The sequence below is a fragment of the Temnothorax longispinosus genome, chromosome 1 (assembly GCF_030848805.1).
Source record: "Temnothorax longispinosus isolate EJ_2023e chromosome 1, Tlon_JGU_v1, whole genome shotgun sequence".
Taxonomy (NCBI): domain Eukaryota; kingdom Metazoa; phylum Arthropoda; class Insecta; order Hymenoptera; family Formicidae; genus Temnothorax; species Temnothorax longispinosus.
This window is the reverse complement of record NC_092358.1, coordinates 3743248-3759294: the sequence shown is the minus strand read 5'-3', so window position 1 is coordinate 3759294 and position 16047 is coordinate 3743248. Positions and strand designations below refer to the sequence as shown.

The 16047-nt window shown below is 32.6% G+C and overlaps 1 protein-coding gene across 1 annotated transcript; it reads left to right on the top strand.

Moving 5' to 3' along the window:
- The first annotated feature begins 760 nt into the window (after positions 1 to 760).
- LOC139817596 (5-oxoprolinase) lies at positions 761 to 11735 on the top strand. Its single transcript, XM_071785827.1, has 22 exons — positions 761 to 826; positions 2245 to 2426; positions 2773 to 2958; positions 3089 to 3327; positions 3454 to 3616; positions 3793 to 3878; positions 3968 to 4169; positions 4310 to 4570; positions 4726 to 4836; positions 4971 to 5172; positions 5264 to 5483; positions 5557 to 5695; positions 5841 to 6118; positions 6214 to 6474; positions 6669 to 6774; positions 6847 to 7014; positions 7095 to 7342; positions 7623 to 7734; positions 7810 to 8034; positions 8330 to 8511; positions 8672 to 8831; positions 11203 to 11735. The coding sequence occupies exons 2-22, from the start codon at positions 2265 to 2267 to the stop codon at positions 11425 to 11427; spliced, it is 3936 nt and encodes a 1311-aa protein (XP_071641928.1). The 5' UTR covers positions 761 to 826; positions 2245 to 2264; the 3' UTR covers positions 11428 to 11735.
- The last annotated feature ends 4312 nt before the right edge of the window (positions 11736 to 16047 follow it).

The following is a 16047-nucleotide window of genomic DNA, read 5'->3' as shown; positions in this document are numbered from 1 at the left end:
TTCGTTAAATAATATTAATTTTTAAGAGGTCTGGAATTATAAAGCTTAATTGACAGTGTGTTATTTCTCAGAGAAATAATTACGGTGAAATAAATAAAAATTTGTATATATGTTTCTTAATATATTACTTTTTGTTCACCCGATATATTGTCTGCTTGGTTTGTGCGCAGTCTCTTGATCAGTGATACTCATTGTGATCACTTTTGCATTACTTTTAATGTGATATATGTCCATAATCAAGAGTATATTTTATAACAATGTTAACTTTTAATTATGCTATGATTATTACATAAGTAAAGAATTTTATTAATTTTCTCAAGTATCTTACATTGTTTGTTAAACAATTTCCAATAAAAAATATAACCGAAAGAATAAGTCTGTTTCAAAGAGAGCATGGCATCTTATCAAGTTAATATATAAATTATGTTATATATTTTTTTAATAATATATAAAATATAATAAAATGAAGTAAGGAAAGAAAATATATAATTTTCTTATTTATATTTTTATACAATATTTTTATATTGTTTATCATAAAATTTTCTTCAATCCAATTTCGTTTGCGTTACAAATGGAAATATAATTATTAATTCTAAATTACTGTGATTATTGTATTGTGTACAGCTGATGTATCAACTTACTATTTCTGTTTGAGAACCTTCATATGAAAACCTTGCTGTTGAAGTTCCTCATGCTCCCTCCGTAGTCACAGTTCGCAGTTGCTCCAATGTCGTAGACCGATGCTGTCTGTCGACATCGCCGTCGTGGAACAAATACCTATATAGTGTCAAGAAGATATTAGCGATACATTGCATTCAACGTTACGGTACTGTTATTACATTATAATAAAATTATCTATTATAACAGTAATTATTATCGACAGTGGAATTTGCCCGACGTATTGATGTAGAAATAACAGCTGACATACGAATACCGAGCTATTTGCGCGCATATGCGAAAATAAAAGTTATAAATTTCAACTCATTGAATTTTTATTTCTTTCTTAGAACGTTTTATTTTGTTTTTGCTCGCGGTTTTAAAGTGTGATTAATATCTTATTAACGTTATTACGCGCTAAAATATCATATTGAAAATGAAAGAAACCTTCAAAATCTTTTATCAGGTAATTAAATCTTCTCTTATGCGAGCGACATAATTAGTTTTTTATCAGAAGAGCCGTGCTTAATTCATCGTTGCGTATAGGTTACTTGCTTTCGTATATAAGCGAGCGAATTATTGTTAAGTAAAATGTGAATTATGTTTAAAATTTGACAAAACTGAGAAATTTATAGTTATTTATTACAACGTGTATATAAATTACAAGTCATTTATTAAATTTTGTAATAGTATCATAGCAGTTTTAACTATATATGGGGTACGAACGAAATCAAGTGAGAACAATTTTCGTGTCAAAATAAATCGAAATTGTATAACTTTTTTCGTACTTTTTGTTTTCGAAATAAACGACCTCAAAAATCCATCAACCACAAGCGTATACCCGACCATGCCTCCACGGATCTTGCGCTATAAACTGCCACTCCCGTTCGTGTTTATATGTTTGCGGACATCGGTAATATCACGATCTGCTTCCTATCAGTCTTATTATTTTGCTTAGCTATCAGTTTCTGCCAAGTTTGGGGTGAAATAAACGAGCTACTTTCAGAGAGAGTATTTGCTCCACTTTTTGTAGTATTCGTCTATTAGAGTGCCGATAAAGCAAGAATCATATCAGTATATACTCCTTTGCTATCTTTCCATCGCAAAAACTTGGCAAAAACCGATAGGTAAGGAAGATTCTGAACCTCTGGACTGATAGAAAACGAATCATGTCGATGTCCACAAACACGAACAGAAATAATAATCCATAGCAAAATCCATTTGTTGAAACTTAGTCAAGTACACGTGCACCTGATAGACCCCCAAAAATGTTTATTTCAAAAACAAAACTTTGAAAAAAAAAAATTATTCTACAATTTTGATTTTACTTTGACACGAGGAATTACTTTGTTCTCGCTTGTACTACAGAAGAATCCTGTATATTACAATAAAAATTACACTATTGTAAGATATGTTGTATTCTGTAGGAAAATTAAGCACAATAATAAATAATAAAATATTCTTTTGCGGCCTATATAAATTAATTGCAATAATAAATAAAAAAATATTTTAAAATTTGCGTAAATTCTGAGAATTACTTTTGATAGTATAACAAATAAAAAAATTTTTTTTAAATTAGTTTTACAGTTTTAGGTTCACGGCCAACAATGGGAGATAAATTCCAATTCTCTATAGATCGTGGGGGTACTTTCACTGATATATACGCTAGATGCCCTGGAGGGAAAATCCGAGTTATGAAATTACTATCGGTAGATCCTAGTAATTATAACGATGCGCCGACAGAAGGCATCCGTAGAATATTAGCAGAGGTATGTTAGAAATAATTAAATATTATAAAAAGATAATTTTACAATTTTTATATCATTTAGATCGTATTAATAAAAAAATATTATAATTTTTTTATCTACAACAATGGATTGCAGTCAGTAGTTGACAAGTATGTAATTTGTAAAAGCTGAAGCTAGTAAAACTGTAAATTAAATAAATTGTATAAAAGTTGCGTGAAGAAATTTGTAAGCAAAAATAAAGATAAGATAATATTAAATTGTATTATACAGGATAGCGTAATCCAATATTTTGTACAAAATATCTTATAAAATTCTTGAAATTATTTCTAACATATTTTATATATTATAAAATGTTTATTAATTTTAGGAAACTGACGTTAAAATGAATGGCACAATTGACACTTCGAATATAGAATGGATCAGAATGGGAACAACAGTCGCCACTAATGCGTTATTGGAAAGAAAGGGCGCGAAAATGGCGCTTTTAATAAATGATGGTTTCATGGATCTTCTGTACATCGGTAATCAGTCTCGGCCAAATATTTTCGATTTGGTTCGTATAGTTGAATTCAACAAATACTTATGTTCGAAGCGTATATCGCTTTACCGTAAAGTATATAGCGAAGAAATTTATAAGCGTATTAAATTTATCATTCGAATTATCTTTTGCTAAATATTTACAGGAGATAGCGATGCCGCAGGTTTTGTACAAATATGTAATAGGAGTAAAATGCAGGGTAATTCCTGCTCTGCCGGAAAGTTGTCGTATGGAAAACCAGTCGTGGCGAAGGGTAAAAGGTTCCACCGGCGAGGATCTGTTCGTTATTCAAGAACTTGATCAGGCACAATTGAAGGAAGATTTGAAAACACTTCGTAATTTGGAAATAGATAGTCTCGCTGTCGTTCTGGCACATAGCTATACGTTAGTAAAAATGCATCTGTTTGAATAAAAATTTTTTAATTATTTTCTAGTACATTCTGTTTATAATTTGTTTTAATTTCAATCAGACACTTATTTTAATTCTGCTCTTATATTTTTACGACATAGTTATGCAGCTGACGAGATCAGAATTGGCGAATTAGCGCGAGAAGCAGGTTTCTCACAAGTGTCTCTTTCACACGAGGTAATGCCAATGACAAGAATGGTTCCTAGAGGCTTTACAGCGTGTGCAGATGCTTATTTGACGCCACACATTAAAAATTATCTACAGGTAATGTTATCTTTATAATTGTACATATATATATATAATTTGGATTACTTTATAATTACTTATACAAAGTCATTTTCTCTCTCTCTCTCTCTCTCTCTCTCTCTAAAATAATAATTAAAATATATATATTTAAGATACGAGTTTCTATTTCTAAACTATAATAAATAATTTTGTAGACTTTCTCTTCGGGATTTAAAGACAACTTGAAAGATGTAAACGTATTATTCATGCAGAGTGATGGCGGATTAACACCTATGAATTCGTAAGTCTATTTTTGGAAGTCATTTTTAAGGATTTTTCTTATTACTCTATAAAATTAAACAATTTTTTTGTTTTGTTGGCATATTAAAGTTTTAATGGATCACGTGCTATACTTTCTGGACCAGCTGGTGGCGTCGTTGGGTACGCGATGACGACTTATGGAAAGGAGACTGATCTACCAGTAATCGGATTCGACATGGGCGGCACATCTACTGATGTAAGTCGATACGGAGGAAGTTATGAGCACGTTTACGAGAGCACTACGGCAGGCGTCGCTATACAAGCTCCGCAGGTATCTCTTTTTTTTAAACATAAATATTATTATAATAATGTTTAAAATACATATTGAAATCTTGGTCCTTCCTAAAAAATATTACACTGCGTTTTCTCGTGAAGAGTGGTATTTTGCTGAAATAAAAAATTGGGTTGAAGTTGGATGTCAATACAGTTGCGGCGGGAGGTGGGTCGATGCTTTTCTTCAGGTCCGGTCTTTTCGAAGTCGGACCTGAGAGCGCGGGGGCCCATCCAGGACCGGCGTGTTACAAAAAAGGCGGTCCACTGACCGTAACGGACGCCAATCTCGCACTGGGTCGCTTACTGCCCGAATACTTCCCCCAAATTTTTGGGCCCGAGGAAAACGAGCCGCTCGACGTATCTCGTACGTTGAGTATGTTCACAAAACTTACCTACGAGGTAATCTCCTTTACACATTACACAAAAATATATCTTTATAAAAATATATCTACATTTTAAATCTCATATTTTGTGAAAGAATGAACTTTTCTAAACTTGAGAAAAGATTTATTGTGTATTACTTTGGACATACAAAATAACCGTATATCTTACAGATCAATGAATTTTTAAAGAAGGATGAAGCAATGTCGATCGATGAAGTGGCAATGGGGTTTATCAGAGTCGCGAATGAGACCATGTGCCGACCGATTCGCGCTCTGACTCAGGTACAGTTAAATCGAGCTAATTTTTTAGTCGACGTTCGTTTCTAGCTTCTGCTGTAACGCAACTGCATTATTATTAACACGCATAACGCACTGTGATTGTTCTTAAATCAGCTTCAGTTTTCTTCTTGAGACAGGCAAAGGGCTACGATACTTCGCGTCACGTCCTGGCATGTTTCGGCGGTGCCGGAGGACAACATGCCTGTGCAATCGCTCGATCGTTGGGCATAAGTACGGTTTTTGTCCACAAGTATGCCGGCATTTTGTCAGCTTACGGAATGGCATTGGCAGATGTTGTTGAAGAGGCACAAGAACCAAGCGCCGAAACTTACAATCGCGGTGATTTATGATAACAGAGAATTCTCTTTCTCTCTCATTAATTATCTCTTGCGCGTTCCTTCATATTGATATTCTTTCCGCATTTTTACAGAAAACTTCGCCCGCTTGGATGATCGTTTGGACGCGATGGAAGCTAAAGTCAGAAGTAGACTTCGCGCACAAGGATTTGCTGATTCTCAAATAAAGACGGAACCATTTCTACACTTACGTTATGACGGCACTGATTGCGCTTTAATGTGCACCCCTGCAAAAGAAAATTTAGCGAGCACCACAACTAGACACGGAGATTTTCTCACTACTTTTCTAGATAGGTAAGCGTTTGATTGGAAAGCAGTTCTCTTTTTAATTACTTAAATTAACAAACTTTTTAAAAATTATAATTAGGTATAAGACAGAATTTGGCTTTACGATACCAGACCGCAAGATTTTAGTCGATGATGTAAGAGTTCGAGGAAGTGGAAAAACTGAAATTCCTGAGGATCCTACATTACCTCCTTCACAAGCTTCGCCAAAAGCTGAAAAAGTTAGATAAAGAATGCAGATAATATGTTAAATAGTTATTAAACTATTTTTTTGCATCCAAATCAAATTTAATTTTTGAAACTTAATATTGAACTTTATTATCAATCAAAGATAGTTCAGAAATTTTGAAAATATGAATTTTCTAGACCACTATGGTGTACTTCGAAGGTGGCTATCAGGAAACAGAAGTCTATCAGTTACCTTTGTTATCTCCTGGAGATATTTTACGTGGTCCCGCCATTATTATGGATAGTTTGAGCACATTATTAGTGGAACCAGACTGTACTGCGGAAATCACTTGTCGCGGTGATGTGAAAATCACGATTGGGCAAGGTCGACGAACGAAAGTCACCACTGATCTCGATAGTATTCAGCTCAGTATCTTTTCGCATCGTTTTATGAGCATTGCTGAACAAATGGGTCGGTACGTACGTCAGTAAATAATTTTAACGTTTTAAATACAATTATTTTTACAGTGCTTTTAAAGATGATAATATATACATTCTCAACTTTTGGCAGGGTACTTCAACGAACTTCGATCTCCACTAACATTAAAGAGCGATTGGACTTTTCGTGCGCAATTTTTGGCCCTGACGGCGGTCTTGTTTCAAACGCACCTCATATCCCGGTGCATCTGGGTGCGATGCAAGAAACCGTGCAATACCAGATGAAAGCATTTAATGGAAAGTTCACGCCGGGAGACGTCATTCTCGCTAATCATCCATTAGCAGGCGGTTCCCATCTTCCAGATTTGACAGTCATCACGCCAGTATTTTACAGGTTTGTGCATTCCCCGCGTTCTATATGAAAACAAATTTTAATGGACAGAAACGTTACACGAATCTTATTATAGACACGATGCTTTAACGAAAGGAGAAACATTGCTAATATTTTGAAGATAAATATTTTAATTTTCTCTCTTATTTATTAAACAATTAGTAAGTATTTTGACAAAAATTTTGTATGTATCATAGAGATGTGCCTGCACCGGTATTCTTCGTGGCCAGTCGTGGTCATCATGCTGATATCGGTGGTATCACGCCGGGCTCTATGCCACCTCATTCAACGAGCCTGAGTCAAGTACGAGAGAACATAGTTTCGTTTTGGATTTTAAAAGAATTGTGTGCGTAAAAGTTGTATTTTTTTTTATAGGAAGGCGCCGTCTTTAAAAGTTTTCTGCTAGTACATAAGGGAGTATTCAGAGAAAAAGAACTAACGGATGCTTTGATGGCCCCAGGCAAAATACCGGGAAGTTCGGGGACCAGAAATCTCTCGAACAACATCAGTGACCTCAAAGCTCAGATCGCAGCGAATCAAAAAGTAATTTTTGATCATTTATTTAAATTCAATCAAATTTACATAAGTTAAATATGCATAAAATATGATTACTTTTCTGTAAGGGTTTTCAACTGGTAAACGAACTAATTGATATATACAGTCTCGAGGTAGTTCAAGCATATATGGATTATATTCAACGCAATGCCGAAGTTGCCGTTCGAGAAATGTTAAGATCGATAGGTACGAGAATTAAAATGCGAAGAGGGAAAGAAACCGAAATCGATGCCGTTGATTACCTTGATAACGGTAGTCCCATTAAGTTACATGTAAATCTCGATATCAACAAGGGTGAAGCGGTTTTCGATTTTAGGTATATGCTTTTAATTGATATTTGCTAGTATTTATGATAATCGTAATTTTGCTATTTAATTTTATCAAAGACTGGTCTTATCTATTATTGCTATACATTTCTCAACACAATATATAACATTTCTTTGTTCTCTAAATAATAATCTTTAAAAAATACGATATAGTATTTTGCTACTTTTCTCATTGCTTTTTGAAAAATTCTATGCTATAATAATTTTATATGACGTATTATAAATTGTAGTAATTTACAAGATATTTGAAGACAAAATCTAAATTTGCAGTGGAACAGGTTGTGAAGTATGGGGTAACTGCAACGCGCCGCGTGCCATAACTTTGTCTGCGGTAATTTATTGTTTGAGATGTATGGTGGGCCGTGACATACCATTAAATCAGGTACTGTCCTCTTGGATTTTCTTAGGGAAATCTAACAGTAGAATTGTCAGAATTGATCTCATTCCATTTCTGTAGGGTTGTTTGAAGCCTGTGAAAATAATTATCCCTGAGGGATCGTTACTCGATCCCTCGGATGATGCGGCGGTGGTGGGTGGCAACGTCTTGACATCTCAGCGTATTGTTGATGTAATCTTAGCAGCTTTCGAAATTTGCGCGGCGTCACAGGGTTGTATGAACAACGTAACTCTCGGCACTGAGGAATGGGGTTACTATGAGACAGTTGCCGGTGGCAGTGGAGCAGTAAGAAAAAGAGACTATAAATCTCAGATATATATTCGAGTCTTGAAATGAGTTTTAATTAATGAGTTATTTAAATAATTAAGAAAATAACGAGCTATCTAAAATAATTAATTGAGAAAAAATATTTTTTTAAATTTTATAGAATTAGAAGATATAGAAATAATAATTATTATCTTTCTGTACCAAAGTTAATGTATATAAGATAAAAAAAAATATAACATCTTCTGTCTTATTTTATTAGCTTGGCAATATATATGGTAGATATTTCTTTAGCAAACATATTTGTGTTCCTCAGGGACCGACATGGCACGGCAGAAGTGCCGTTCACACGCACATGACCAACACGAGAATCACAGATCCAGAAATACTCGAGCTTCGCTATCCAATTATACTTAACCGCTTCTCTATTCGACCTGGAAGTGGTGGTAATGGAGCTTATATCGGTGGCGACGGTGCTGTGCGTGAAATGATATTTAGGTGATTAAACTTCGTTAAATCCCAAATTTCTATACATACTATGGACTATAGCTATTTGTATTGCAATTTTTCTTTTATTAAAAATTTATGTTATAAATAAAAAACAACTGTGTGCAAAAAATACTTCTACTTAAAAGTCTTTTTAAATATTTGTTCGCAGAGCTCCGATGACCTTATCTGTATTAACCGAGCGGAGAGTATATCATCCACCTGGATATAATGGTGGTGAGGATGGAGCATGTGGCTTAAATATTTTGGTGCGGGCTGATGGCAGACGGATCAATTTAGGCCCGAAGACTGCCGTTCCAGTTTATGCGGGGGTAAGCAATTTTAAATAATATCTTTGGCAAAAACAATATATCTCACAGACTTTATTAAAAAAGCAATATGCTCCAAAGTATTATAACAAGTTATAACAATTCATTATTTTACCATAATATAACATTAATTAAATTTATGCACCCTACAGTTTGAACTATATTAATTATAATACATATTAGAGCAAGTAAATTTTATAATTAAATAAAAGAGGTAATAAATCAAAATCTTATCAAATTTGATCTTAATACAAACTATGGATGCTTTACATAAAAATAAAACAATACTTAATTTTCGTAGAAAATGATTTGTATCAATTAATAAATAATGAATTGATATCTGTTTCTTCTGGAGAAAAAAAAAATAAAATTTAACAAATGCGTAATTAAATTTAAAGGATAGCAGAGTGGCGAAGAAATGGTTTTTATAGTTTATGTTAGCTCGTAAAACTGTATCTCGGTAAAATAAGATCTGTTGTGTGCCACACTATGTTCATAGTGTGCGCGCAGCAAGAGGTAAAATAATTTCTTTTGCAGCGAACGTATGAGTATTATTAGATAGTAGGAAAAGGTCGCATGTGGACATATAAAATTCTTAAAAACGGAAAAATTTTGATGTATCATTTTTTATCAAAACGAATGCATGAAGAAACTTTTTTCAAAACTATGCAATTCTATAAGTTCGATGTAATCTGAGAGATTTATAGAGTTTTATTTCAATAATATTATAGTCAAAAATTAAAAAAAATTATTTAGAAATAGATATGTCTCAAAGAGAGAAAGACAGTACATTTTTAAACATTTTATAAAAGTTTAATAATATTTTATGTTTAACATAATATTTAACATTTGACTCGTGCTTTTACATATGTATATCCTATCTAAAAAAAAGGCATGTTAAATCGATACTCGCATTTCTCGTGTTATAAATTATAAGTTATAAATACTCATAAAATGCTATAAATGCTCTTTTAGCTGAAAATCTTCTTTTGTCAAACTTTTCTATTGTTTGTATTTAAAAAAATGGAGTTTTGTACATTTGGAAAAAATACATTTAGTTTTTATAATGTCTATTTTCTCAAACAAAATAAAAAAAACTTAAGACAGGTCAAGTAAAGATAAAAAATAATAAAAAGAAAAAGCGATAGAAATTACACGAAACTACACTGTGCATATCAACTAACACCGAGTTTCCCAAAATTTCTTTTTGCATTTATCGGAGTGTGAGAGTTTACGGCGGATGTGTATCCATTTCCGAATATTTCAGTAGCAGTTAGCGCCAAGAGCATAACGCTTACCATATACAGGTGTATACCGGGTTATATACCGGGATTTGCTAACTCTTTTGCCTTTCATTAGTGTATTATATATTATACTTGTCTTTGCAATTTACTCCTCAGTCTTTTTATTTAATCTGCCCTGCAATAAATTAAATAATTATGAAGAACATTTTTACTTTTCGTTGTAACTAAACAATATTTACATAAAAATTCTTTTAATAATTATCTTACCTTTAAAATGATAAATCCGTTTTATAATCAAGTAGTAAATATAAACATAATTTATTGTTCACATACATATCTAATAATTTTTTAAGACTCTTTATATATATAAATGTGACTGACGTTTTTTGCTTTTTTTGTGATTTGTGCTATAAATCTCGATTAATATGCGATTTGATTTTATGCCAAGGGTAAATGCAATTTTCCAAAAATTTTGATGACGTTATTTTGCGGCACGGTATTGCTTCAGAGTTTCGATGGAATAGTTTGCAGTGGTTTGGTCAAAAGTTGCACTGTGTACATAGCCGCACCCACATGCAAAAACTCGTAGCAGCGTAACGTGACTGCTTCTCGGTCCTGGTTATCTCTTCCCGCTGCATTTAATAATTATAAACTCGTAATTTAATAATAATAAATTCAACAGTCGTCGGTTCTCTGAAATATTGTATATGTCTTTATACCCGTCAAACCATATTAAATATTAAAGCGCGCGCGGTAAACAATTATGACGGAGTATATCTTTATTTGTAATAGCATTTAATATACAACAGTAATACAAATTATAAAATAGACAGCAGCAATTATATTATTTATACATTTTATGTAACACACACATTTTATGTAACACACCCGTTTTATCTCAAATATATATAATGGAATTATAAAACTATAAAATGTGCCAATTTAAAGAAAATTAGGTACTTAAAAATTGTATTAATTAAAAGAAGAACGTAATCTTTTAAAACATAAATTGCCTCTTAGCTTATTTTGGTATTACCAATATGATGATATTTTCATTTTAATAACATGCAATTATTGTTATTACGAAAGTTTAGCTAACAATTTCTCATCAAGTTTCGATTTCTTCACAGGATAAGTTCATTATGGAAACTCCTGGTGGTGGTGGTTATGGTTCCGTTTACGAAGAGAAGCAAGAAATTGAGAAATCTTCAATCTGTTCAAAAACTTATGATTCTCAACTTTTAAAAACAAGATCTGCATCAAAATACAAAGATTCAAAATCTAACAGCAGTCTGCATAGTTTTACAGAACGCGGAAGTGTATTTGAGTACCGTATGGCCCAGGAATCGGTTTAATAAAACTCACAATTATTGACATAAACGCGACGAATTTTAGTATAGAAAACGTATATCGGAAAAAACGAATAAGTTGCAATAGTAGATTTACGCTTCAATGCATAAATTTTCATTAGTAACATTATCTGTTTTAAATCAAATCACATTTGTTCAAAATTATATCTTGTTGTTAGTTATATCATTGCAAAATTGTTAAGAAATGTTATTTATTGTTATATTTTATTGTGTTAATAATATTTATATTAATATGCGTTTATAAGTATATACATATGTATATACATTTTAATAAAGATGTTGCCAAATTCTAATTTTGTATATCACTATATTTATATTTCTAATCTTTTTAGTACTTCTCGTGCAAAATCCCGGCTCCTATTTTAGTTTTTGCCATTCAATTGGTCCCATCACTTCCAAGTCGATTGATTCGCATTCTCGAGAAATCGTCAATTCCTAGAGAAATCGAATTTCTCTTTGCTATGGTTAATTTCCTCAATTTGCCAATCCGTTCGATTTGCAGGTGCAAGATGGCTGCCGTTTCATTTCCGGCAGGAGTAATTATTGACCGAAATGTCACTATGCTGACCTACATAGCAGTGGAATTATGATTGCATTTCCATAAAACGTTGTCCAAGATATTCTAACACGTTGTTAACGAAAGATTTTCCTTTCGTAAGTTTTCATGTGAAATATGATAATAGAAATATGCGAAATATCTGAAATACGTTTGTATTATTCTTGTAAAATTATTTATATGTTTTAGGCAAATAAATATAAATATTAAATTTTATCAAACAAAAATATATTACAATTAAATATAGAGAAATGTCATCTTTAGGGTGCGTGTCCACCTGCGAGTAAGAACTCTCGAGAGCAAAAAGAGAGAAAGAGAAAGAGACTCTCGAGAGTATCTCTCTCTCTCTCTTTCTTTTTGCTCTCGAGAGTTCTTACTCTCAGGTGGAGACGCACCATTAGTCAGACTGGATCTTGATAGCCTACAAATATATTAAAATATATTTCATGAAATTTTCAACATATTTGTAATTATACTATGTTTTATTATATTTTATTAATTGTAAATGGTTCACAACGATACGCACGGGATAGCACAATATACAATTTAAAAAATTAATAATTGTATTAATTATATGCAACACATTTTTAAAACAAGATTCGTTGCTCTGTCAAAGCTTTTCAATTTTTAAGAAAAAAATTAATAAAAGTAAAACAATATAAATTAATTTTAGTTCTTACAAAAAATTTAATTAGACTTTTATATAAAATAAGTATAAAGGGAACTTATATCTAACCATACAAATTTTTAACTGTTTTATAAGCTCAAGTTTTTTATTACCTTCTATTTTCAAAATTGTAAAATAAAAAACAGCATCAAAGCTCAAATACCGGTATTTAAGTGACTTGTAAAGCTTCACCTGCAATTTAAACAACATGAATGAGCTTCTGATGTCATTGATACGTACGTAACGAGGAAAATCTCGCTTTTTCAGAGATAGTGAATTTTCTTTGAACGTTTGCGAAAATTGCTGCTGCTGTTGCTGCTCTGGGAGAGCAGCTACAGCTGATGAATGCTTTGAAATTCCAACTCGAGAGTCAATCCCCATTTTATTGATGCTGTAGAGAAACTTTCCTGTGTCACCTTTTGCACATGTTTTTTATTTTGTTTTTCTTTCATATGCGTGGAGAGAATTTTTTCTTAAATTTATAATTGCGAATGAAAGCAAAGGAGCTTTCAATTTTATTGTTTTATTTGTAGAGAATTGTATCACCCGCGGCGCATCTTTATTCTATGCAAAGTACAAAACTTTATCGCATTATCATTTGTACAATGTACATTTATGCAAATTATCTTATTAAGAAATAAAGATAAGAATTTAAGATTAAGAAATTGGAGCATTAATTTATAATGATTTTTATGAATAATATAATAAAGATTACATTTATGCGTTAATCAATTTTTCAGTTAAATTTATATATATATATATATATAACATTAGTAAGATTTTATGACTAGACATACTTATGTTCTTAATTTAAGCGTAAATATATCGAGAGAGTAGCACCGTAAACTGTGTCGTAATTAAATCCACATAATTTAAACATTTCTAATGTATTATAGAACTATAGCTATATAGAAGATATACGAAACGTGTTACAAAATTAATAAATAAGAAAACATAATTTATGCACTTAAACCTTTGATTCAGTTGTATTTTAGTTGAATGATACTTCTCGCAATATACTTGCATCTCAAATTTTACTCAATGGCGAGGAAATAATGGCGAATAAAACTGAAAGGACGCGTTCCTCGATAAAAGTATCCTTTTCACGATAATATATATCATACTGGTTCGGGAGGGGGAGGGGGAGCGATTACTCCCGCCACCAAATAAAAGCGAGCCAGAACGCAGAAGATAGTGTCGCTCGTAAAAAAAAGGGCGAGACCTGTATCCGCGACGAGAGTCACTATCGATCGACATTTCGCTATACGGGATGAAAATCGAAGTAGATACTTCGAGGAGAGACAAAAGTGCGCGGTACACAAAAATTTCCGAATAAGTTTTACGGTGCATGAGGTTCTTACGAAGATCGCGCTACCGGAAATCGGCACTATTCTCGAGAGGAGTCTCATCTCATCGAGATTTCGCAATTTGAAACTCTTACAGCACATCGCGTTCTTTATGGATGCAAGAGTTTCTTCTTGACTTCCAGTTTCTTGCCAGCGGATTAGGATAATGTTTTCTTCTCCACTCTGTGCTGTTCGGCGATCGTATAAAGCTATAATACTGGATGCGCGGTATTATTGGAACGCGATTTTTATTTTGCAGTTTTATCACTCTAACAGAAATTACGATGCGTGAAGTTTAATGTTTTGAATACGGTCATAATAAAAGATGAATAATGTCTATGTTGAAAAAAGATGCATTGTTTAAAATATTTGAAAATTGCAAAAAGTATCCAAATTTCATAAACGCGAATAGCTTAGTGTAGGTACAAAATTAATTTTAAGAGTTTGAGAATTTGTGGATGTATCAATGTTCCTAGAATTAAAAAATAACAATTCTGTTTTGTTATAGAAATTGCTGCAAATTCAATATATTCCAAAATTGTAACTATAATTTATTCGATTTGCAAAAAGAAGACGCATAATTTCATAACTGTACATAATATAAATGTCAAAAGTTTAGGAATTGTATTTACACTTATATACAATTTAATTTTCGTGGATATTTTGCGATATGTCTAATTACGCTGCTACATAGCCGGACATAAAATATCGAAAAGTTTCGTCACGTAGAGCGTTATGTGGAGGCGTCGCAACTATACAACTCATCAGAGCGCATTGAGCAGGACATGACATGAGATGCAGAGCGGAAGTGTTTTCTCTGTTTAAAACAGTCCTGACGGTTGAACATCACGTTTTGGACATTCAGAAAATTACATGCGCGTACGCAGTTTGATATATATGAATTACACGATGAAAGCGTGAAAAAGCATATGAAAAGGTAATATATCTAACAAAAAGATGGCATTAAAAAATGCGGCGACTTGCATAAAGGATCATCGGCGATGAATCAGCGCATTCGCGATTCTCAGCAAGTAGGTACACAAGCAGAAATTTATCCAGTGTTTTATGCTATGATCAACTCACAGTAACCGTAATGATTAATTCAATGATTAATAGAGGAGTATCTGTCTAGTATGAAAATAATTATTTACAATGCCATTTAAATGTCGCTTTAATACAGTCATGCACTTTTAATATCCATCAATTTCATTTTAAACTTTTTGTGCACAAACAATTTTTTTAATTCACGAAATTAGACAAATTTAATGGAATTAGATATAAATTTTCAGTAACTGCACTTTTAGATCAGTTTAGCCTATGTTCAGAAAAAATTCGGTTCAAATTTGCCAAGGAGAATCCATCTAAAATTGAAACCGGAACTTCTGTGATATCCTGTATGCACGCTGCATACAAAGGGTAGCACATCGAAGGGCGACGTTGCTTCATGAATACGGTTGTAGTCACGCGCGCGTTCTTGTAGAAGTTATGCGAGGAATATACGCACCGACGATAGCTGTCCCGGTTCCATCTCCGGCATAAATCACCGGCAACAGCTCACACAAAAACGCGGAAGAACCATGTGTAGTCGTTTTGCCGCCTTCGCATTCGATTTTCGTGACTCAGCTCTATCCTCTTTTGCGTAACGGTGTTGTCTCCAACAACAGTGATAATGCGTTGAAAGTGCTTCTAAGGCTCTGTTGTCGTTAAATATATTATTCGCATCTCGTACACACTTGCAGAGTCATTTTTATCCCTAATTTTTAAATATATAGAGATAAATAATTTTTATCTTTTTCTCTCTCTCTCTCTCTCTCTCTCTCTCTTTTCATCGTGCTATTTTTAATGAGTCTCCATTAGTGTTAAAGTACAATCATAATTACGACAGTGGACAATAATTCCAAAATACCCTTATAACATACGTATATAAATTTAAGTTATAGATACTAATCTATTAAAATGTATCTTTTGTTATTTTATTTTGAGAATTTTATATTTCTCAATGCATTTAGCTTACTTTAAATAAAAACTCGATTTTA

Coding starts and splice junctions, on each gene's coding strand:
- LOC139817596 (XM_071785827.1), top strand. CDS start 2,265: ATGGGAGATAAATTCCAATTCTCTATAGATCGTGGGGGTACTTTCACT. Junction 2,427..2,772: donor TCCGTAGAATATTAGCAGAG/GTATGTTAGAAA, acceptor TATTAATTTTAG/GAAACTGACGTTAAAATGAA. Junction 5,173..5,263: donor CGCCGAAACTTACAATCGCG/GTGATTTATGAT, acceptor GCATTTTTACAG/AAAACTTCGCCCGCTTGGAT.